We start from the raw sequence: 22,942 nt of genomic DNA, 5'->3' as shown, positions 1-22,942 counted from the left end.
TGTTCCGGACGACTGTGTGATCACGCTCTCCACAGCCGATGTGAGTAAGACCTTTAAACAGGTCAACATTCAGGCTGCAGGGCCAGACGGATTACCAGGACATGTACATGTCCAGTTTCAACTTCCACCTGACTGTGCTGCTGCTCCAGTTTCAACTGTTCTGCCTTATTATTATTCGACCATGCTGGTCATTTATGAACATTTGAACATCTTGGCCATGTTCTGTTATAATCTCCACCCGGCACAGCCAGAAGAGGACTGGCCACCCCACATAGCCTGGTTCCTCTCTAGGTTTCTTCCTAGGTATTGGCCTTTCTAGGGAGTTTTTCCTAGCCATCGTGCTTCTACACCTGCATTGCTTGCTGTTTGGGGTTTTAGGCTGGGTTTCTGTACAGCACTTTGAGATATCAGCTGATGTACGAAGGGCTATATAAATAAATTTGATTTGATTTGATTTGATGTACTCCAAGCATGCACTGACCAACTGGCAAGAGTCTTCACTGAAATGTTCAACATTTCCATGTCTGATTCTGTAATACCAACATGTTTCAAGCAGACCACCATAGTCCCTGTGCCCAAGAACACTAAGGTAACCTGCCTAAATGACTACCGACCCATAGCACTCGCGTCTGTAGCCATGAAATGCTTCGAAAGGGTGGTCATGGCTCACATCAACACCATTATCCCAGAAACCCTAGACCCACTCCAATTTGCATACCTCCCCAACAGATCCACAGATGATGCAATCTCTATTGCACTCCACACTGCCCTTTCACACCTGTACAAAAGGAACACCTATGGGAGAATGCTATTCATTGACTACAACTCAGCGTTCAACACCATAGTACCCTCAAAGCTCATCACTAAGCTAATGACCCTAGGACTAAACACCTCCCTATGTAACTAAATCTTGGACTTCCTGATGGGCCGCCCCCAAGTGGTAAGGGTAGGTAACAACACATCCACCTCCCGGCATCGCAGTGCTAGCTGTGCCACCTGAGATTCTGGGTTCGGGCACAGGCTCTGCCGCAGCCGGCCGCGAACGGGAGGCTTATGGGGCGACGCACAATTGGCCCAGCGTCGTCCGGGTTAGGGAGGGTCTGGCCGGCAGGGATATCCTTGTCTCATCGCGCACTAGCGATTCCTGTGGCGGGCCAGGAACAGTGCATGCTGACCAGGTCTCTAGGTGTACGGTGTGTCCTCCGACACATTGGTGCGGCTGGCTTCCGGGTTGGATGTGCGGTGTGTCAAGAAGCAGTGTGGCTTGGTTGGGTTGTGTTTGCATGGCTCTCTCGCATGGCTCTCGACCTTCGCCTCTCCCGAGTCCGTACGGGAGTTGCAGTGATGAGACAAGACAGTAACTACTACCAATTGGATACCACAAAATTAGGCAGAAAAAGGTGGTAACAATAATACATTTTAAAAAACAACAACACATCCAGCACGCTGATCGTCAACACGGGGTCCCCTCAGGGGTGTGTGCTCAGTCCAGTCCCTCCCTGTACTCCCTGTTCACTCGTGACTGCACTGACAGGCACGACTCCAACACCATCATTAAGTTTTCCAATGACACAACTGTGGTAGGCCTGATCACCAAAAACAATGAGACAGCCTATAGGGAGGAGGTCAGAGACGTGATCAAGAGAAAGGAGATGATTGTGGACTATAGGAAAAGGAGGACTGAACTCGCCCCCATTCTCACCGACGGGGCTGTAGTGGAGCAGGTTGAGAGCTTCAAGTTCCTTGGTGTCCACATCACCAACAAACTAACATGGTCCAAGCACACCAAGACAGTCGTGAAGAGGGCACAACAAAGCTATTCCCCCACAGGAGACTAAAATATTTGGCATGGGTCCTCAGATTCTCAAAAGGTTTTACAGCTGCACCATCGAGAGCATTCTGACGGGTTATATCACTGCCTGGGATGGCAACTACTCGGTCTCTGACCGCAAGGCGCTACAGAGGGTAGTGCGTACGGCACAGTACATCATCTGGGCCAGGCTTCCTGCCATTCAGGACCTCTTTACCAGGTGATGTCAGAGGAAGGCCCTAAAAATTGTCAAAGACTCCAGCCACCCTAGTCATAGACTGTTCTCTCTGCTGCCGCACAGCAAGCTGTACTGGAGCGCCAAGTCTATGTCCAAGAGGCTTCTAAACAGCTTCTACCCCCAAACCATAAGACTCCTGAACATCTGAACATCTAATCAAATGGCTACCCAGACTATTTGCAATGCCCCTCTCTCCCCTTTTACACTGCAGCTACTCTCTGTTATTATCTATGCATAGTCACTTTAATAACTATACGTACATATTACCTCAATTACCTTGACACTGGGGCCCCCGCACATTGACTGTACCGGTACCCCCTGTATATAGCCCCGTTATTGTTATTTACAGCTGGTCTTTTATTATTTGTTTTTCTTACTTTTTTATGGTATTTTCTTAAAACTGCATTGTTGGTTAATGGCTTGTAAGTAAGCATTTCACTGTCAAGTCTACACCTGTTGCATTCGGCGCATGTGACAAATACAATTTGATTTGATTTCAACAGAACACACTGTCTTAGTTGTATCCATTGTATCACAAAGAAACCCCCCTAATTGAACCTTATTCAAATCGTGTTGTGTTCATTATATGATATCCAGTAGAAACTGAACTGTATGAAGTCAAGTACTGTCACAAACACTATAACACAGTCAATCACAAGTGAATTAAATGACAGAACATACCTTGGTCAACCAAGAATCGTAACTTCTGGATGGTGGCTAGATTACCACTCACTCTGTAGATGCCATCAGCCTCTAAACCTGGTGGATACAAGTTAGACATTAAACACAAGCAAATTTGACAAGACTACATTTTGATTTGGACTTATATGACCATAAATGACACATTTAGATACAATTCCTGGGTTTTACAATAGACAATGTGTACATTCATTGCAGTGGAATGGATAGTTGACATCTTGCCTAGATAAGGGCTTGGACTTGGACAACATACGGCTCTATTTCACTGTGACATTTTGAGCATTACTTTGATTATAGAGTCTGACTGCCATTTTCTTTTGCATCCAAGTACAGGAGACCAGCCTGCCAAACCAGCTCAACAACATTTGATAGATTGTCATGCTTTCATTGTACATACTCTCAAAAACAAGCCATTTAAAAAATATATACATTAAAAAGTGAACAGCATTTCAATACACAAGGCTGGAGGCTTAAACGTTGAAATACAGGCTAGGCTACAGATTGTAATGCCAAATATTTGAGTCACACTGTTGTCAGTGCAAACTAACACTGCCACTGCATAGAGGTAGCTGGGGCGACACTTTCCTCTGGCCCTTTCTATCAATTGCTCTAATGAATGTCCGTCCACATTCCCGAGCATTTGACAGTGGCACGCTATGTACTGTACTATACCGCTGTCACTGGTGGGGTAACTTGAGGATATGGTTGACTTGAAAAGTAAAGAAGACGTACGTTTCATTCTTTGCAAGGCATTCTTGTATAACGTCCTGGCTATTTTCTGCAGCTCAAGTGTTAAGATGTCCAGAGGAATTTCACCCCAGTGTTTGGCCCTTTGTTTACATAGAAAGCAGTCAGAAGTTGTTTGTTTGTTCTTTCCCTGCTGTGTCCAGAGCCCAGCCAATGGCCTCCCAAATGTTGTTTGTGTGTGTGTGTGTTTGTGTGTGTGTGTGCGAGTGAGTGAGTGCGTGTCTAAAGGTTTATTTTCTAACACACTAAAGTCCATCGTGTATCAAGAAATGCAACAGACCTTTAGATCATAATCATTACAGTTAAAAGACGCTCTTAATCATTATTATTTTCTCAGCGTGTTTATCGGGCCACAGCAATTTTACCCCCAGATAACTAATAGTCCTGAACAAATGTTCAGCCAAAACCACAAACGGAACCCATTACACAAACACATAATTCAGTCTCAATTTCAGCGCGTTATAAACAGTCTGAAGTGGACTCGGAATTGGACGCGGACCAGGAGTGAGTGATTTGGGATGCCGAGGAGCATTTTCCTCAGGGTTCAGCGCCTTTGCCTGGCCAGCTATGTGACGGAGCCTGGGAAACTACCGATCACACACATTGTGTGAGAACACTACGAGTCAATGACCGGGATACACGTCTTATAAAACAGGCACTCTCAACTATAGGTCTTTTCATAGTCACTCTCAAATGTCAAAACAGAGGGGGAAGTGTAAACAGTGGTGAAATGCTGAAGCAGCTACTGTAACTGTATGAGATGAAGCATCACTGAGGTGGACAGGCCGACTCGACAGGGTCAGGGTGTGGATAAGGGTCAAACTCCCAAATACAGGAGGACAATACAGTACATACTTCCCCCACACATCTTATCCATTGTTGATTTATTTCCCATAAACAAAGTATTAATTAAAAATAACAATTTTAGTATAAGTGCATACCTCTTTTTTCGACGGCCTCCACACACTGCCTGACAAACTTTGGCACAGTGGTCCCTTCCCGCTCGCAAAGTGCCAACAAGTGACATCCAAACACTCGATCTGTGAGGAAAAAAAGACATGATTTGTTCAGTAAAAAAAATCTATTTCCCAGAACTACTGAACTAGAGACAGTGTAAAAATATAGATATTAGCAGTAATCACCAGATATTGCATTTAATTGCATCAAAAGTCCTCAAACGTGGAATGTGTTGAAATGTCTGTTTTCAGATCTCAGGAATTTTGGTGGAACGGTAAAAGGTCTGTTTAATAAGTCATTCCATTCACGCTTGAAATATCTCATTAATACTGTCCATTGATCATCATCATCATTATGTGGAGGGATAGGTAATTATTTCATAGCATGAGTAGTAACACTCATCGCTCTTGACTCCTACTGCCCTGCTTTCCTCTGATGGCTGTTTCCAGAACAGTGCTACTAACAGTAGGCTACATGGATTCCACGGCCACATTGGTAAAGGATAAACAATCTAATGTTTAATCACACACTTAGCATTTTATCGCTAACATTTTTTCCCATGAACCCTGAGAATCCCAGGCCGCTTTGCTCCAATCAGAGGAAGAGGGGGGCCACATTTTCTTGCCTTATATGAACATTCCCATTGCTTCATTACTCTACTTTTGTCCATTTAAATGTACTAAGGCGTCCCTCATTTAACCTGTCCTTACTGGCAATAAACCCAGGCTTCTGTGGTCACTAACTCTGGTCAGTTAATCTCTAGTAGACGCCCTATAGGGCTAGCAAAAGCTAGGGTTAGCAAAGCATACCTCATCAATCATAGACTGGAATTCAAACTGACTGTGCACAGAGGTACACTTTCTCACTCATCAACTGGCTTATGTTACATTATCGGGACTCTTGAACAGTGCTGTCTCTCTAGCACTGTGCAACATCAAAGATCGCCCTCTCTTGTTTATACACTGGAGGGAAGTGTGCACCAAATACATAAATGACTGCAAGCGCGGCACCTTTGCATACAAAATGCACTTCCCAGTGCTCGGCAGATAAGCAAGAGAAAAGACGAGGGGGGGGGGGGGAAGGGGGGCAGAGAAATGGAGCAAAATTACCCCTCCTAAAGGAATTCAAATAACCCTCGCGTTGCATGGATTTAATTTGCATTCTGAAGTACGATAGGAAAGGGGGAGGGGGGGGGACCTGATTTGAGGAAGCACACTCTCTGAAGTGGCTTGCCCACCAGCCCTGCCAAATAGGACAGTCTGGAGGCCACCTGCCCCACTCCTTAATCCAGAAGTATTTCATTTATTCCGTCAATAACGTCCTCTCCCTTTGATCTAGCGTTTGTCCCGTGGACACAACATTAAAGGGTCTCCTTGAAGCTGGGGGAAATTCCAAATACCGTTACCTTCTTCTAAGGATTGCAAATGTGCTTAAATATGCCCTTTAATGGTGTATTTTCCTTCAACCGTGAGCTCAATAAATTAGTTCCCCCTTAGAGGAATGGATTCTGTGGTTGCCGGTTGGATTGGCATGGTTTGTTCAAGTAAAATGCATTCAGTTTAATTTTATCAATCACTGTTGTTCTGTGACTCCTAATAAACGTGGAAAGACCTTTTCAAATCAGTATAATAACTCATTATCATCACTAGTTATTCTATATTTAAAATCAATTATAAAATAAATTGTGACATCTAGGAATATACACACAGTTAACTCTCTTTTTTCTTATTGGAAGGGCTGTCCTAATAGAAAAAGATGACCAAATGTACAACACATTTTGAACGATTTGTGTTCTCCACAACATGTGAGGTGTGCTGGAAAATAACACACTTATACTGGTACATTTAAAACAGAATACTGTGATACCTTTGATGATGCCTTTCTCCTGTAGAGTCTTCATAGAAGGCCGCCTTGAGATGAACTTTTTGAGTCTGTTCTTCACCCCAATCTTATCAGCACTGTCCGACATGCTGTAGGTGAGCTTGGAAGACTTGAAAACTTGTCAGGAACACACAGACACATGGTTAAAATATGCCTTTACAATGTTCAGCCAGTAAAGTGGAGGTGGATAGCATGGTTCCCCTCATCTCTCTACCTGACCCTCGCTCTTCCCCTCTCTCTCTCTCGTTAGAGTCCCAGTGTTATTTATTAATTAGGCATCCTTCCAGGGGTCTCTCCCATGGCTGTCTTTTTCTATTATTCATTCCAATTGAACTTCTCCATGTCTAGAGAAATTCCCTGTCGTTTTTTTAAAGTCCGGGTGCTGCTTGTCATTCTAATAAAAACGAACACTGCTCCTCCCAAATGAATCAAATGACCTATTTTTGTCTACGGACTAGCTTTGCAATAAAATAAACAAGTTGAATATATTCATTATATTACAGTTGGGTTAGACAGAGTTGCAAAGCAAATACTATTGTTGTCAGGTGATTGTATATCATTTCCTGAAAACATACAGTAGGACGTACAGGGGGAAAAAAGCTATCCATGTTGCTCTCCAGTTTGTGTAAAGTACGGTCTTTTTCATGGGCATAAATTCACATGAACATAGCCAGAATCATACCCATAATGAAAGGTTCAAGCAGCTGGATATAAGAGACTGGATCTTGGCCTCTATGTCCCTGGCCCCTAATTAGAGATTTTAATATGCTCATCCAACATCAATATATTCGTCTCACAGCGCTTAAGGTGATGAGATTGATTTGAACCAATGACAGGGATTAACATAATTGCTACTTGACATACGATGACATAATGTAAATTAGCATGTTCTTGTGTCATGTTCCTACAAGAGCCATAATTGAAATCAACAGTCCCACACACATTTTGGGCATATAAAAAGAAAACACAAAAAAAGTGCCACTAAAAATCAGGAAAGCTGTCAGACCTTAAGGGTAAGGGAAACGAGCACACATACATTATGCAAATGTGTGAGCAACCATTTCCCTGGAAAAGTTGTGTTTTGAGCAATTAAATCCCTACAGTAGCACAGATAAGAGACAACTTTTAATCAGCATACCTCCGAGTTCCAGTTTGTACTAACACGTCAAGAATTGTTTTGATTAGCAACTGTAGTAGAACTATAGTCGTTGGAGACAACTTACTGAGTGAGCGTCTGTGTTCAGGTTCCTTTGTGCAGGGGGAATCAGGTGCAGGTTTTGGCAGTGACATTGTCTTGCTAAGCAACCCATGTCTAGGTAGGTACTCAGTGCTGTTTGCTCTCTGTATGCCAGGCTTGCCAGAGGCCTGTCCTCCAGCTCCTTTAGACTACATCAGAAAGGAGGTTACAACCTTTCAGAGTCCAAAGGTAACTGGTTGCATACAGTAACTCATTATTAACAGTCATTATTCAGTAAAGCAGGTCTATGCGATTATCTGCACTACGTGGAACATACAATTATATGTTTGACCTGATATATAGTCAATGATCTATGGAATTGTCTTGCTTTCATTTTGAGAAGCATGTTATGACTAAGCAATATTCTGAATGATTTAGTCATCATTTCAATATCATAAACACTTCTGAAATGTTGAACTTCAGATACACCGTCTGTACGAAACAGGAAACTGCTTACCAAGTTGTCAGCTGTGCTTTTAATAGCATCATGCCATTTACATATTGTGGGGTAATTGTCAGCCTGGAGAAGGAACTCACTGCCAGAGCTGGTTGTTATCTGGAACAGAGAATGCTCAAATTGACCTCAATAAAGGTACAACAACAAACAGGCCTTTACCTAATGCATTCCCATGAGGCGGGGTATAATACATACCGAATAGCAAAGGTTAGAATTCATAATACAATCAATATTTATATGTTCATGTCATTTTAATGACACCTACTGATCCACATGAGTTTATAAGACTATGCTCACTCCAGCATCAGCAGACTTTGTACTTGATACTCATTCCCTTGGTCTGTTGAGTCTTTTCAGCTATGTGCCTGTTAATATGTGTGCTCTCTGTGTTTGACAAGAAGCTCACGTTGTGCAGGGTGTGTGTGTGTGTGTGTGTGTGTGTGTGTGTGTGTGTGTGTGTGTGTGTGTGTGTGTGTGTGTGTGTGTGTGTGTGTGTGTGTGTGTGTGTGTGTGTGTGTGTGTGTGTGTGTGTGTGTGTGTGTGTGTGTGTGTGTGTGTGTGTGTGCCAAAAGAAGAGACAAATGCAGACTGTATTCTCAGAGGGGAAAACATAATTAGTGTGATACTTGTCATCTTAATATCAGGCCTGTTCTGCATCTCTGCAACAGTGTAGTAACAGCATTTGGCGCCGTCAAACAGGATAACTGTACTGTTAGTAAAAGTCTTTGAGAAACCATGACATCAAGGTCAGCATTGTCAAGTGTGGTTGATATTACAGCTGATTAAATTTTGCTCATGTTTTGTAAAGGAAATGGTAAAAATAACATAAAAGGAGATAAAATGGTATTTCATAACCTTACATAACGATGAAACTTATTTTTTGCATGTTATCTTCATAAATTAGTTAAAATGTTGACAATTGTTCATCATTCATCTATGTGATAATTCCTTAGAGGAAGTGTTTTTACCGTATGGAGTTTGGGATGTGAGTAACCTTTTCCCCTTCGTATATTAATATCTCTTTAATCCAGCATGAAAAGCCAGACCAGACTGTAATTATTTTTGTCACACGAAACCTTTTAACAAATTCTGAGGAGGAAATTTCATATTTTATCAACAACCATGCTTGCAAAGTCACTCGTAGCCTTGGGAAGTAGCATCTCACATCTTGCTGTCCCAATATTCCACTCATGCAATCATGGTTACCCTACATGGACCTTCAAAGTTTGGGACTATTGTGGAACTGACTTTTGTGACTTCCTTACAAAGCGTCAGGAGCAGTTAAGCAGCATGCTTTTGTGATGCCAGATAAAAACAGAGAATGGTTAGGGGCACAATCCTTGTCAGAGTGAGTTTGCCATCCCTCTTTTCTTGGGTTACAAGCATCTGAACAAGCATGTTTGCTCTGGAACATTGTTTTTCCTCGAGGCTCCCCAGGACGTGTCAGTAATAGGCTCTGCAATCACGCTGCAATGTGGGGGACAGGTTACGGGGAGGCTCACTGGTGAATCTGAAAGTGCTCTCCAAACAATCACAAACACACAAACCTTGGGCTCCGAGGATCTATTTCCTGTTCTCTAACATAAAGTATGTGTAATCAGATACACAAAACAGTAAAAAAATGCATACAGGAACTTGTGTAAAAAATGTTCAACCACTACCATGTACAGTACACCCTATAAATAACAACACAGATCGGTTGTGTTTGTATCACCTCTTCTCTCCATGATTAACAGGATCATAATGGACTTGGATAGGTTGTTTTATAACCCAAGTTAGATGTATTTGCATGAATTTTGCATTAGTTACAGTCTGTTCCTCTTATAAATGTTAGATGGTGGACACACTGAGCTCCCCCTCTATTCCCACAGGGGACTGATCTAGCTACCTTCAACTGGGATGACTGTATGCATTGATGTTTCATTTTGCCATTCACAGCCCCTCATAATTGTATAATTTGGCAGAAATGATTTACACCAGTATGTCAGAGCTCTAGAATCATAGTACGAGTTGATTTGAAGAATGAGTAAAGCAACCTTTCACGTACATTATTAATATCAAATGGGAGATTTGCAAAGATTTTGAAGTTATGTGCCTGGATGTCAACTTCAAATGATAAGCCTAAAATCCTAGGCCTTGAAAGAGGAAACCAATATTAGTGACTGTTTATTAACTGGTCCCTGCAACTTGGAATCTCTGTTGAAATCCAATGTGTCCATATCATGGTGAAGCTAGCCTACAATCCTCTTCATATTGGGGTTTAAGACTCAGGATTTATCATGTAGTCCATGGGATCCTCATACAGAAATGCATCCTGAACATTATGTCCCTTTTCTCCTCCTGTCATCTTGGAAACAGAACCCTATTGAAATGTCTGGCTTACACCAAAGTATATCTGACTTGCTGATAAGGCAGACTCTTCCCTCTGAAGTTTAATCAAAAATTGAGAGCAAACTGCTTAAAAAATATAGATGTATTTTTTAGGAGCATCTTAAAGATGCATTTAAGATTATCTGAAGCAGCGCAGAGAAATGACAGCGGACGCTTCGTGTCTATTCATTCAGCTAATGAAAAATGGAGATAAGCTCCTTCAACTAAATATGGCCCTACCCAGTCTCCATGTTCACATGTCAACTGTCCTAATCTGAGCCAGCACAAAAGGTACAGTGTGTAGGGCACCGCCTCTCAGGCTCATATTGAGCTGTAGGTTCGTTGGGACGACGCAAACTCCTTAGTATGCCATGATATTAATCCTGACGTGCACAGGCCTCTTGAACTAAGAGTTGGGGATTTTAATTAGCATGGTCATTTTATTCTCAGGCAAATGTTTGCTGGAGATGCTAATGTATGTGAAAGCAGATAGATACCCCAAAGGCCCTTCATATCAACATGCTAGCTATAGTCCAAATGGAACACAACAGACAATGTAGGAGGTGCAGGCTAATGCAACACTCACATCCAGGTCCCCACAGTCAAACAAAACAATAGGCAAACATATTAATTAATAAAGAAGGACTATGGGAAATAAAAATGTAATTATATCGTTTATACCACTGGTTAACATTGTTCTTTATAACCAACAGACCAATTGTTGGTTATTCATAGACTGTTATGAAATGTGAGGTATTATAGGAGATAATCAACCTTGACAACGCAATGGAAATGCATTGTAAAATGACTGCATATAAAGGGTATGACTTGACTTCTATTCAGGGAATATATTCAGCTCATTGCCACGATACAAAAACAAAAGTCAAAAGTTTGATGTGTTTTTTAAAGAAGTGAAATGCAGTTATAGTAACCAGTGCAAAGTAGTGTTTTGCTTTTAGAAATGAAAAAGAATATGAAATAAATCTATTTTTTTTTCATCACATTTCTTAATAAAGAGGGTGTTGAATTTCTGGGCTATATTTTGACTGGAGCCATTAATATTTAAATATGCACAGCGGAGCAGAGAGGAGAGTGCCATTTGTGCCTTTACATTTGCATGTGGCTCTTAAATTAAACATTAATTGTGGTTCTTCATAAAGGAACAATGCAATGTTGAAGCATTCTACTTTGCCATGTTAATTATTTCCAATTTGCAACAAAATATCTGTAGATGTGTCAAAACTGCGATGATAATCACAGAAAGAAAAGTTCTTAGAATAACAGTGGAAATAGTGTGAAATTAAAGAGTATCTAAGTGTTGGATGCTTTTTATTTAGGTCTGACCTGAGCAGAATGTTAATCCTGCAATGTACTGCTGAGTTATCATAGGCCAAGGCGACAGTTGTCATAAGAATGTTCCATCATTTGCTGAAAATGTAATAAATCTCCACAATTCATAACCCACAAATTGCTTACTTCTCTTCTCTTTGCTCCATGACCTGAACTCATCCCAGATGCTCAATCCTGGTGGCTCACATTTCTCCACATAAGAAAGGTATAACATTTAATACTGTGTGATGCATGTCTGGCTAGAATTAAGTCATGTGGTTTAACTGAAGTTCATTTCTAAGTTGTAATCTCCAAGGCAATCTGCTGTTGGGGGGTTTAAATCCTTCCACCGTACTGGCGATTAACATACTATATACTTTCACTGTTTCTCTGAAGAACCAAATTAATGCCCACTTCAATGTAAGCAGCTTTGAGGAAGAAGGGCCACACCACAAATACCTTTTCTACGCTCTGGGACTACCAGAGAGAGACTGTCATTTTAACGGATTAAGTCCTCATCTCAAGTCTCCAGAGACCCAGTTCAGAGGGAGCGTTACGAAGGTAACTTACAGCTACGCAATCAACGTAACGCAATGCCGATGCAATTTAATAAACTATTATGTTTTCCACTTGTTTCCCTCCTTTGAATAAGAACACTGTTTTCCAGTGACCGAATGAAATACACAGATAAAAGCCTTTTTAAAACAAAGGGGGGGAGGGGGGGGGGGTTGCGTGCGAGAAAGTACCAGCTGAGAGAATGACATGGGGAACCTGACTACGTCTTGTAGGGGTCAGGCCTTAGATGACGGCTAGTGTTTCACAAGGTGACATTCTGTGTTAATCTGGGACTATTGCCAGCTGCCTTGCGACTCTGTTGTCATAAAGTATCTGTGTTTAAGGGTTACAAGGAAGAATCTTTCAAACGCTCACGTTGTTTTAAATTTATTTTTATTTTTTACATGGTTTGTGGAGAAAGAGACAAGATATAAAAATCACAGTGCCACTTTACTTCACAGCTTATAATAAATGTGTAATAACTTAGTAACAAAGTGGAGCTGTAACTATCCTTATTCCGAGCTGGGAGTAATGGGCTATCCATATGTATACCAATACAACGTATGATGGTACTCTACCAGATCACAGAGTGACAAACAGACAGGCCTTCCTCTCATAACAAACAAAATACATTACCATTATGTAAATAGATTGATATACAATGATCTTACGACCCACATTTGAAGCCCTAAGATCTTGCCATCCTCCTGGGCCAATTAGCCATAACACTTATCAAAAAGTCACTCCGAAGCATATCAATCCGTGCGCATGGCCGTGAGGTACAGTGTGAAACGCCAGTTGTGATAACACTGTTAAAGAGCTCCAGACTCCCGCAGCTCTGACACCACGGAGACATGCAATCGCTACAATATGGTGCATGTCTTAGTGGTGCGGTCTCTACCCTCCAGCCAGGAGGACAAGAAATGACAAGACAGGAGGTGGATGAAGTAGTAGCAGTGGAGAAAGGATATGCTCATTATATAAAATGTGATTGCTCAAAATCAAACAAAATGTGGTATTATTCATTCATTGATCTGGATATTGCTATTATGGTCGAACTAACTTTTCCATTAACATTCTAGTATAGGCAGTATTTTAAATAAACTAAGCTACTAGTTGATGGCCGATGCCAGCTTCTTTTTGGGTGTAGCCCTTTCCTGCAGTCAAATGACCAAATCACCCTCTAGTGGCTTCATGGGTGGAATGTTATTAATATTTTTCATAATTTCATAATTAATAAACATGAGAAGAAGAAAAAATATGCAGAAAATACAGTGTTTCTATGTGAAACGGTTTTGTTATATTTCAGTCTTCTGTGATGTATATACAGTGTAATATTTTGATAAACTCCAAATTAAATACATTTCAACTCTATATCTGACATGGTACAGGTGTCTTCTTCCCCCCCATAACCATGTCTGTGAGGTATATACTTTTGTTTCAAAGTAGATTTGTTTAAGACTAGCAAGGAACACTCTGTGTGAACCTGATTTAGCCCACAGCAGTAAAAGGTTAACCACAGGTCAATCTCCTAGACCTCACCAAAGTAGTGTTGGCTAGGACAAGCAAAGTCTGTGTCTGTGAGAGGCTACCTCTATATGTGTGTGATGTGGGATCCATTTTGGGAGCGAGCCACTCCTATTCACAATCGTAATCACGGCTGGTCATCAAGAAGCAATCAGGCACCGTGAGCTTTAAGACAGATGGCATTAAAGTAGTCAGGTCAGCAGCTTTGGACGATTACATCCTGGGATCAGGGGACCAGTAGGCACGGGATAAATCCTACTCCTACTGTACAAACTATAACCTGCTCTGACTATCTACTGTACTGATCTTTCAGTTGCTTTAAATAGTAAATACATTAATTTACATCGATCTGGTCCAGCTTTTTTATTTATTTGCTCCACTCAAGATACAGCTCCTACACTTCAGGGCCTGGCTGATGCATAATGATGTGGAGGTGTTTAGTATCTCTGTGTTGGTGTAACAAGGGCCAAGCCAGTTGTAAAAGTCAATGCCTTTCATCTGACTGAACTTTAGAAAGGTTGAGGCGCATACAGAAATCCAAAGATCAAAAACTGTGCTAACCTCAATGAACTTCTTCCGAAAAAATGAGGATGACATCCTGACAGTATAATTCACCTTTAACTCTCAGAAGGACGCTTCCTGAAGTGATTACGGATCTTTCGCAAGAATATTAAACTTTCCTGTTGATTAGTCAAGATAAAGCAATGTTTTTAGAGTGGTGGCAGGTTAAAGCTCCTCCACTAAAATGGACTCATTATTATCTAGCCCTGGGCTCTATTTCATCATCTTAGTTGTTTCTGTCTTCTCTCCATGGTTGTTGTTGAAGTCTGTTTTTCCACATTGTGACAATGAGAAGGATGTTTGTCAGAGCAGAGAGGGTACAGGGGGCTCACAGCGAGAGTCGCCCAAAACTCCAAAGAATCAATTAGTGATGAGAGAAGGATGCTGGTGTTGACGTCTCTGTAGATGCGGCCAGTGGGTTTAACCAGACGCCTTTGACACTACACTACTTTTTGTCTCTCTTTCTTCTGGTGGAGTTGACGCAATTTGGACTTTTCTGCTCCTTTTGTTATTTGCTTTTAACTCACTCACGCCAGACTCAAACACTGAAATATGCAGAAAGGCATGAAAAATGCACGACCACTTATTCAAAGTTGTGCTCCTTTTCATTTGTTGAGCAACGTCAGAGATACTTCAAGTTTTATTAGCCTCGTGGGATAGTTTTTGAGCCGTTAGCCCTTTTCAAACAGACTATCTGCTTTCATCAATCCTGAAAACAGTTAAAAAAAACAAATCATGTTGAAATTCTTATGAATTGCTTTTGGTTATAAAGACAGTGTGCCAGGCATTTCCATTCAGTTTTGACATATTATTTTTAGTATATAATTTGGGGTGTGCTTACATTTGTCCTGTTAAACACAAGTTTGTAGTGGAAATGTGTTTTTTGCATATCCCAACCCCCTGAACCCCCCACAGGGAGTAGGGTCACAGTCACCATTGAACAGCACCGCTGGGGCAATTAGGGTTAAGTGCCTTGCTCAGCTACAGATTTTTTATATATATTTATTATCTTGTCAGCTCCGGTCCTCAAACCAGCAACCTTTCAGTTACTGGCCCAACACTCTCACCTCAAGGCTACCTGCCATCCCTGGTATGACAGCTCAATATAGATAGACTGCAGTTTGGAATACAGAGTTATGCTCATTGTGTCTGACTTTGATCGGACAATGTTAGCCTTATACAGCCTTATATATGGTCTGGTTTATGGTTCCCCAAGGTAAAGTATGTCCTCTCCTCATGTCCCTTTTCTGCATCATGTCCCCTCCTACCTCTATGATTCTTCAAATGTTTTTTTTATCACAGTACAAATAGTGAAGTTTAAGCAATCTCTGTTCTTCAGTGAACCTTTTTGTATGTTTTTACAATCTTATGTATCATAAGGCAGCCGTGTGACGAACAATGACATATCTCATATCTCATATTGCAGTCAAATATGTGTATTTCCTGTCAATCCTCATGCGATGTTTAACCTGAGACTGATGCAGACGCAGAATTGACTTACTCTCAGCCTCAAAACAACCACATCACAATTGACCACAGTTTTCTCTGGTTTCTAACTATGTTTGTGTATGCATTCTTTCCGTGAGCATGGCACAAGATACGGGGGTCCCTCAGGTGTCAAAGGAATCCAAATACAAAGACCAGAGCTCCCTCCTTGTTTCTGCAAGGTTACGTTTCACTTTGTCAACCCTGGCTGTGTAACTGATAGCCTGATAAAAATGTAGCAGACATGAACCTTGCATTGTTTTAAGAATTTCCTATGTAGAGACCAAGTGAAGGTTATTCACAGTGTCTCGCTAAGCTGAAGTGTGGAGTAACCTTGAAGGAAAACAAAGTCCCTCCTTCCTTAAGCTCCTGGTAGGGCAATACTGAATCATGAAGAACAATGTCCATCTATTCATAAACACAAATTATGATATTGGTGAGTGAAGAGATAACGGGAAGGGTGAGTAACAGACTTGTGTCAAGTCTAAAAAGAAGCATGCAGCTGAATAAATACTGTGGGTGACAATGGCCTCAGTTAACACCCTCCTCCCATTCCCATCCTCTTTCCCCTGCTTGTGGAATATGGAAGACCTTTGTGTCACCAAACTTGTCACTCCTCCACAATGACAAAAAGAAAGAAAAAAAAAGTGAATAAATAAACTAGGTAGATGAATAACATGAACACCTATTTCTGAACCATTTTCATCAACAACTTTTTCTAACACTTTTACTATTCCTTCAGCTGCCCTCGAGCCAAACCAGAGCTCTCTTCTAACCATGTTAATCCCCTTGCAGGACCCCCCATAAACTGATTGAACCACTTCCTCAGTCGATCACACATTCACTAAACTTTCAACTTTATAGATAAGAAAAACATACTTTTTTTTTCAGGCGGGCATTGGCTTAATGAGTCAGTTTCAGCTCTCCTCTATCCTTTTACCCACGACTTCCTCTAGAAAGAGCAGGTTGGCTGCTTCCTGCCTGCCAAGCAGCCATGTCACTGATCTGAAAAGCTACTGCGGGGAAAAACAGCTGGTGAGTACTGAGGTCTTAGAAAGTCAACGCTGACTGACTGAGAGGCACATTTCTCAGGGTCATGACCCTGTGATCTTCGGCTGGGTAGCCTGTTAATGACAACACTGTCCAGGGAGGACACTTCCTTACTGGAATGTTCACAGAGAATGATAGTGATAGAGAGCTGAGCGGAAAATAAGGTTCGGCTTCATGCCTATTTGATTGCAGGATTTATTGAGCTGAGGCTCCTTGTCATATTTGGACATTGGATTTGAAGCGCAATCAATCGATATATCTTGTGCATTTGAAATGTTGGATTTGGAAGAAATACACTGAAATACACTGAGTGGACAAAACATTAGGAATCTTTTCATGACTTAGACCGCTCAGGGGAATCCAGGTGAAAGCTATGATCCCTTATTGATGTCACCTGTTAAATCCCCTTCAATCCGTGTAGATGAAGGGGAGGAGACAGGTTAAAGAAGGATTTCCATGGCCCAAAGAATTTAGGCTGTTCTGAGGGCAAAAAGGTGTGCAACTCAATATTAGGAAGGTGTTCCTAATGTTTTGTACATTTAGTGTATATACTGATGCCATCAATCAAGGAGTCACCTTTATGTCTGCAAACACTGGGTACTTTGCAGGAAATTGTAATTATTCCTTATCAAATCTCGTGAATGGCCTTTTGAGATCACCATTTTCAATAGTGCCAAACTCATCAAGTCTGTAAACCGGCCCTTAGTTTATGTGGTTCAATAGAGTAATTATGTTGTCATCGTCCTTGAAATATCATAGAAATTGGGATCTATCTGGAAGTCAGAGATATGGCGAGCGGAGATACTGTATAAGCGGGCTAACAAAACAAACATTTCTATTATATTTTTGTAATCGTATCTACCCATCTGACAGGCATATCTTTGTGAGGTATTTCTTCGATTATTGTATAAATCAGTCTCTGGAATGGTGCGAAATTAAAACTAACTTTCCGTACTAATTTTAACTGTAATCCTAGTGTTGATTGACAATGTTGTCAGAACTCAGAATAGCTTTGCGTCGGCATTACACACACTTTTCTGTCCACAGCACTTGGATTATTTAAGATTATGGTGTAATTCCCATTTTAATCTTCACTGCATTAAGATTTTGAGGCTGAAATACTATGCGGAAGAGTAGCGACCGGCAGCGATGAAGTGTCTTAAGCGTCTGATGAGATCGTGAAATCTGCTCTCATCCTCGTCCTTTTCTCCCGCTTATCACAGCATTTTTTATTCTCATGAAAACTTGTGCTGTCACCGCCAATGAATTGATCATCAGTTTGCTTTGCTGGCTTAAGCTTTTATCAAAGAGTATCTTGAAAAGGCCAAAATAAGATAGTACTGTGAAGTTCAAAGGTCTAATTCCCTACACTAAAGGCCATTGGGTCTGAGGAGACTAGATGTTGGCTTAACATCACCTTCAAATGCAATCTGACTCAATTGAAATGTCTTCTCTGAACAGGTGGTTGAAGCAACAAAAAATCATTTATGAAAATGTATCAAATATCTTAAGTTGAGTCTATTATATACTGAAATTATCAAGGAAAGAGTGCATCCGAGAACATCCCATCATCAACAACTGAAACAGACAATTTGCAGGCTGCTCAGTTTTATTGTAAACTTGCTTGATCCTTGTATTCATGCAGAAACAAAATGGCCGTACCTGAACCACGTTCTTCCGGCTGGACCTCTCCGTTGTCCATTCAACCACGACCCCACAGAGATCCACCCCATCAGGGCTGCAGCCAGGTTTCTACAGACATAGTGGAGAGGTGTTTAGTGAATAAAGGTTACTATACTGAACAAAAATATAAACGCAACATGTGAAGTGTTTGTCCCATGTTTCATGAGCTGAAATAAAAGATCCCACAAAAATCTTATTTCTCTCAAATTTTGTGAACAAATTTGTTTACATCCCATTTAGTGAGCATTTTTCCTTTGCCAAGATAATCCATCCACCTGACAGGTGTGGCACATCAAGAAGCTGATTAAACAGCATGATCATTACACAGGTGCACTTTGTGCTGGGGACAATAAAATGCCACTCTAAAATGTGCAGTTCTGTCACACAACACAATGCCACAGATGTTTTGAGGGAGCTTGCAAATGGCATGCTGACTGCAGGAATGTCCTCCAGAGCTCTTTCCGGAGAATTGAATTCTCATTTCTCTGCCATAAGCCAAAAGTTATTTTAGAGAATTGAGCAGTACGTCCAACTGGCCTCACAACTGCAAACTAAGTGTGACCACACCAGCTGAGGACCTCCACATCTGGCTTCTTCACCTGCGGAATAATCTGAGACCAGCTACCCAGACATCTGATTAAAATGTGGATTTGCAAAACTGAAGAATTTCTGCACAAACTGTCAGAAACCTCCTCAGGGAAGCTCAGCTGCTGCGTGCTCATCGTCCTCACCATGGTCTTGACCTGAATGCTGTTCGGCGTTGTAACCAAGTTCAGTGGCCAAAGACTCACCTTCGATGGCCACTGGCATGCTGGAGGAGTGTGCTCTTTAGATTCATCGCGTTTTCAACTGGCAGATGGCGTGTATGGCATCGTGTGGGCGAGCGGTTTGCTGATGTCAACGTTGTGAACAGAGTGCCCCATGATGTCAACGTTGTGAACAGAGTGCCCCATGGTGGCAGTGGGGTTATGGTATGGGCAGGCATAAGTTACAAAAACAATTACATGTCAATTTGATTGCACAGAAGTACCCTGATGAGATCCTGAGGCCCATTGTCAAGTCATTCATCTGCCGCCATCTCCTCATGTTTCAGCATGATAATGCACAGCCCCATGTTGCAAGGATCTGTACACAATTCTTGGAAGCTGAAATTGTACAACAGCATGTTCCATTTCCCACCCATGCTCAGCAACTTCACACAGCCATCAAAGAGGAATGGGACAACTTTACACAGGTCATAATCAACAGCCTGATCAACTCTATGTGAAGGAGATGCATGAGGCAAATGCATGAGGCAAATGGTGGTCACACCAGATACTGACTGGTTTTCTGATCCATGACCCTACCTTTTTTAAAGTTATCTGTGACCAAAAGATGCATATCTGTATTCCCAGTCATGAGAAATCCATAGATTAGGGCCTAATGTATTTATTTCAACTGACTGATTTCCCTATATGAACTTTGAAATTTTGTATGTTGTGTTTGTGTAACGGCAGATTTCTTCTTCGTCCGAAGAGGAGTAAGGATCGGACCAAGATGCAGCGTGGTAAGTGTTCATGACGATTTATTTAAAAAACGAACTGAACACTGAAATACAAAACAATAAACGATGTGATGAAAACGAAAACCGAAACAGAGCCGGCGACAAACACTCACACGGAAACAAACACCCACAAACCAACAGTGAAACCCAGGCTACCTAAGTATGATTCTCAATCAGAGACAACTAACGATACCTGCCTCTGATTGAGAACCATACTAGGCTGAACACAAAAACCAACATAGAAAAACAAACATAGACTGCCCACCCCAACTCACGCCCTGACCATACAGAATAAAGACAAAACAAAGGAAATAAAGGTCAGAACGTGACAGTTTGTATTTTTTTTCAGTGTAGTTTCACTGCTGTGTTTGTGAATGGGACTCCTAAATGTATCAGAGTTGTGCAGTAAATATCAAAATAAATGTTTAAAGAGGGACGCTTTCTCTATAATGGACAGATATTTGATATAAATCACAATGAATAAACAAAAGGAAGTGCTCTACCCAAATATCATATTTTTGTTATATTCATTATGCTGTAAACTGAGAATGTACATGTGCTGTAATTCAAACCTTTAATATCTTATTCATATCCTCTATGGAATTAAAGAAGCGGTGTGTAACCGTATGAAAACAAGAATGGTATAATTTTCAGACAAAGGGAATGTGATTTAGAAAATGTAGCTTTTTTAAAGAAGAACTAATCAGTGTTAAAGGCATGGGAACTCATTTAGATATAATTTCCCTTTATTGTGGTCTCAGACGAGGGAAATCAAGGGTAAATTATAGTGAGATGCTGTAGAAAATTAAGATGATAAGGACATTCTACAACAGTATTACAATGTAGTATCACAATACACTGTAAACACCATAAATCAGAATCAAATCAAGCTATCTTAGGCCTTGATTTGCTCACTGAGATCCCACATGCCCAGCCTGGAATAAACTGAACCTTGACGACTCAATTAACTACCTTGGCTGACAGGTACAGTATTGGATAAATTAGGTGATATTTGATTTATAGTACCTGCCTCACACAGAGTAAACTACATGTGTTTAAGTTGGATGATGTAAAATACTGCCCATTCTTGTTTCTACTGAATAAATAACTCTCCTTACAGAATGATGTACACATTGCAGGTGGACTCATATATCCTGACTTTATATGCTGGTGACGACATTGTATATTCAGACCCAAACCTAAATACTGCCCACAGTGACCAAATGATAACACAAGAGATTAATAAGCTGTTTATTCTACTCTGAAACAAAGATAAATTAAATTATCAAATGAACACACACACACACACACACACACACACACACACACACACACACACACACACACACACACACACACACACACACACACACACACACACACACACACACACACACACACACACACACACACACACACACACACACACACTCCACTGTACCAACTATTTCCATCGGAAAGGGGGGAGATATGTCAATCTATGTGGAAGTGGAAATGTCTCTCTCGCCCATAATGAACTATTGGACGGGGAGAGTCTGACAGACCGTTGCCCTGGTGGGGCTCAGTAAGGGAGAGGGCTTTGATTAAGTCCTTGGAGCTTCATTAAAAAGCATGGCAAGCTCATTTTAGAGACTCCCCCCAACCACCCCTTCTCTCGCTCTCTCTGCCAGTCACCAGTTTCTCTCTGTCTCGCTCCACCTCTCCCTCTCCATCTCTCTCTCTCAGAACCACATCAGGGCAGGGTGGATTAAAGTCACATACTATACACACATAGACAGACACACAGACACACACACATAGACAGACACACACAGACACACACACAGACACACACACACACACACACACACACACACACACACACACTATATGCAGTCCACTTCACAAGGGGGTAAACAGTTCCTCATTGCTTTTTGATGGGGTGAGCTCCAGTCCTTGGGATCAAAGCCAAAGTTAATTTGCCAGTTTGAGAAATCAGAAAATGAAAAGAAAACGCTTCATTTCTGGCATCAAATTAAAATGCACATAGCGTGTGTTCACTCAACATTTGCACTCATAATGCTAATAGGCAATCCCTCAGAAGGTTGATTTGAGGCTGTAATTGAACATTGCCCCCTCGTATTCAGCAGGTTACCAACCTATTGATGTCACTTTTTTACTTCACAGAACTGTCACTTTTTACTTTACTGTGTGTATGCGTGTGCGTGTGTGTGTGTGTGTGTGTGTGTGTGTGTGTGTGTGTGTTGTAAAAACCTACCAAATTCGTCAGGGCTTCTTGCTTGCTCTCTTTATAAAACAGAAGTTTATCAGTCTCCAGGACTACCCAAGTTGAAGCCCAGTTCTTCCTCAGTTTTTTGCCTCCATCTGATATTTTGGCTTTATTCAAATATTCACCTTTCAAAACAACCTGAAATGCATGATGTAACATTTAGCCTTTAACGTATATTAAATCAATTCAATATTAAAATAAAACACATGCTATTTTATCAGTATAAACTAAATAAATATACCTATTTTAATATGTAAAATAGGCCTGCTGAGTTAAAAGCATAGAAACATATTTATAGTGAATAATACTTCAAAGTTAGACTTATAGAAATAGTCTAATAGTCAATAGCAACCATATAGCAATAAAGTATAATAAACCAAATACATTCCTTCCCATATGTTGCCATACAAACAGTTATTTTTGATGACATGTCATACTCACAAGAGTCTCTGCAGCTCCACCAATGTTATGCTGAGACTGGTTCCTCCGGTGACGAGAGATCTACAGAAACAGGAAAGCAGAAAAATATATTGAAGAGGAGCCG

The 22,942-nt window shown here is 41.1% G+C and overlaps 1 protein-coding gene across 6 annotated transcripts in view; it reads right to left on the bottom strand.

Moving 5' to 3' along the window:
- Positions 1–22,942, bottom strand: part of LOC109867325 (rho GTPase-activating protein 15) — a 52,143-nt gene that overhangs the window by 16,957 nt on the left and 12,244 nt on the right. For all 6 annotated transcript variants that reach the window (XR_004203984.1, XR_004203992.1, XM_031796064.1 and 3 more), the window contains exons 3-10: positions 22,840–22,899; positions 22,387–22,536; positions 18,566–18,655; positions 8,027–8,125; positions 7,556–7,718; positions 6,318–6,449; positions 4,436–4,534; positions 2,730–2,807 (exon numbers count right to left, since the gene is read on the bottom strand). Coding sequence is in view for 4 of the 6 variants with exons in the window: in XM_031796064.1 (XP_031651924.1) it covers positions 2,730–2,807; positions 4,436–4,534; positions 6,318–6,449; positions 7,556–7,718; positions 8,027–8,125; positions 18,566–18,655; positions 22,387–22,536; positions 22,840–22,899 (871 nt within the window). In the remaining 2 variants the exon portion in view is untranslated. The remainder of the gene's footprint in view (positions 1–2,729; positions 2,808–4,435; positions 4,535–6,317; positions 6,450–7,555; positions 7,719–8,026; positions 8,126–18,565; positions 18,656–22,386; positions 22,537–22,839; positions 22,900–22,942) is intronic.

This window comes from Oncorhynchus kisutch, linkage group LG2 (genome assembly GCF_002021735.2).
Source record: "Oncorhynchus kisutch isolate 150728-3 linkage group LG2, Okis_V2, whole genome shotgun sequence".
NCBI classification, from domain to species: Eukaryota; Metazoa; Chordata; class Actinopteri; order Salmoniformes; family Salmonidae; genus Oncorhynchus; species Oncorhynchus kisutch.
This window is presented reverse-complemented; position numbering and strand designations above follow the sequence as displayed.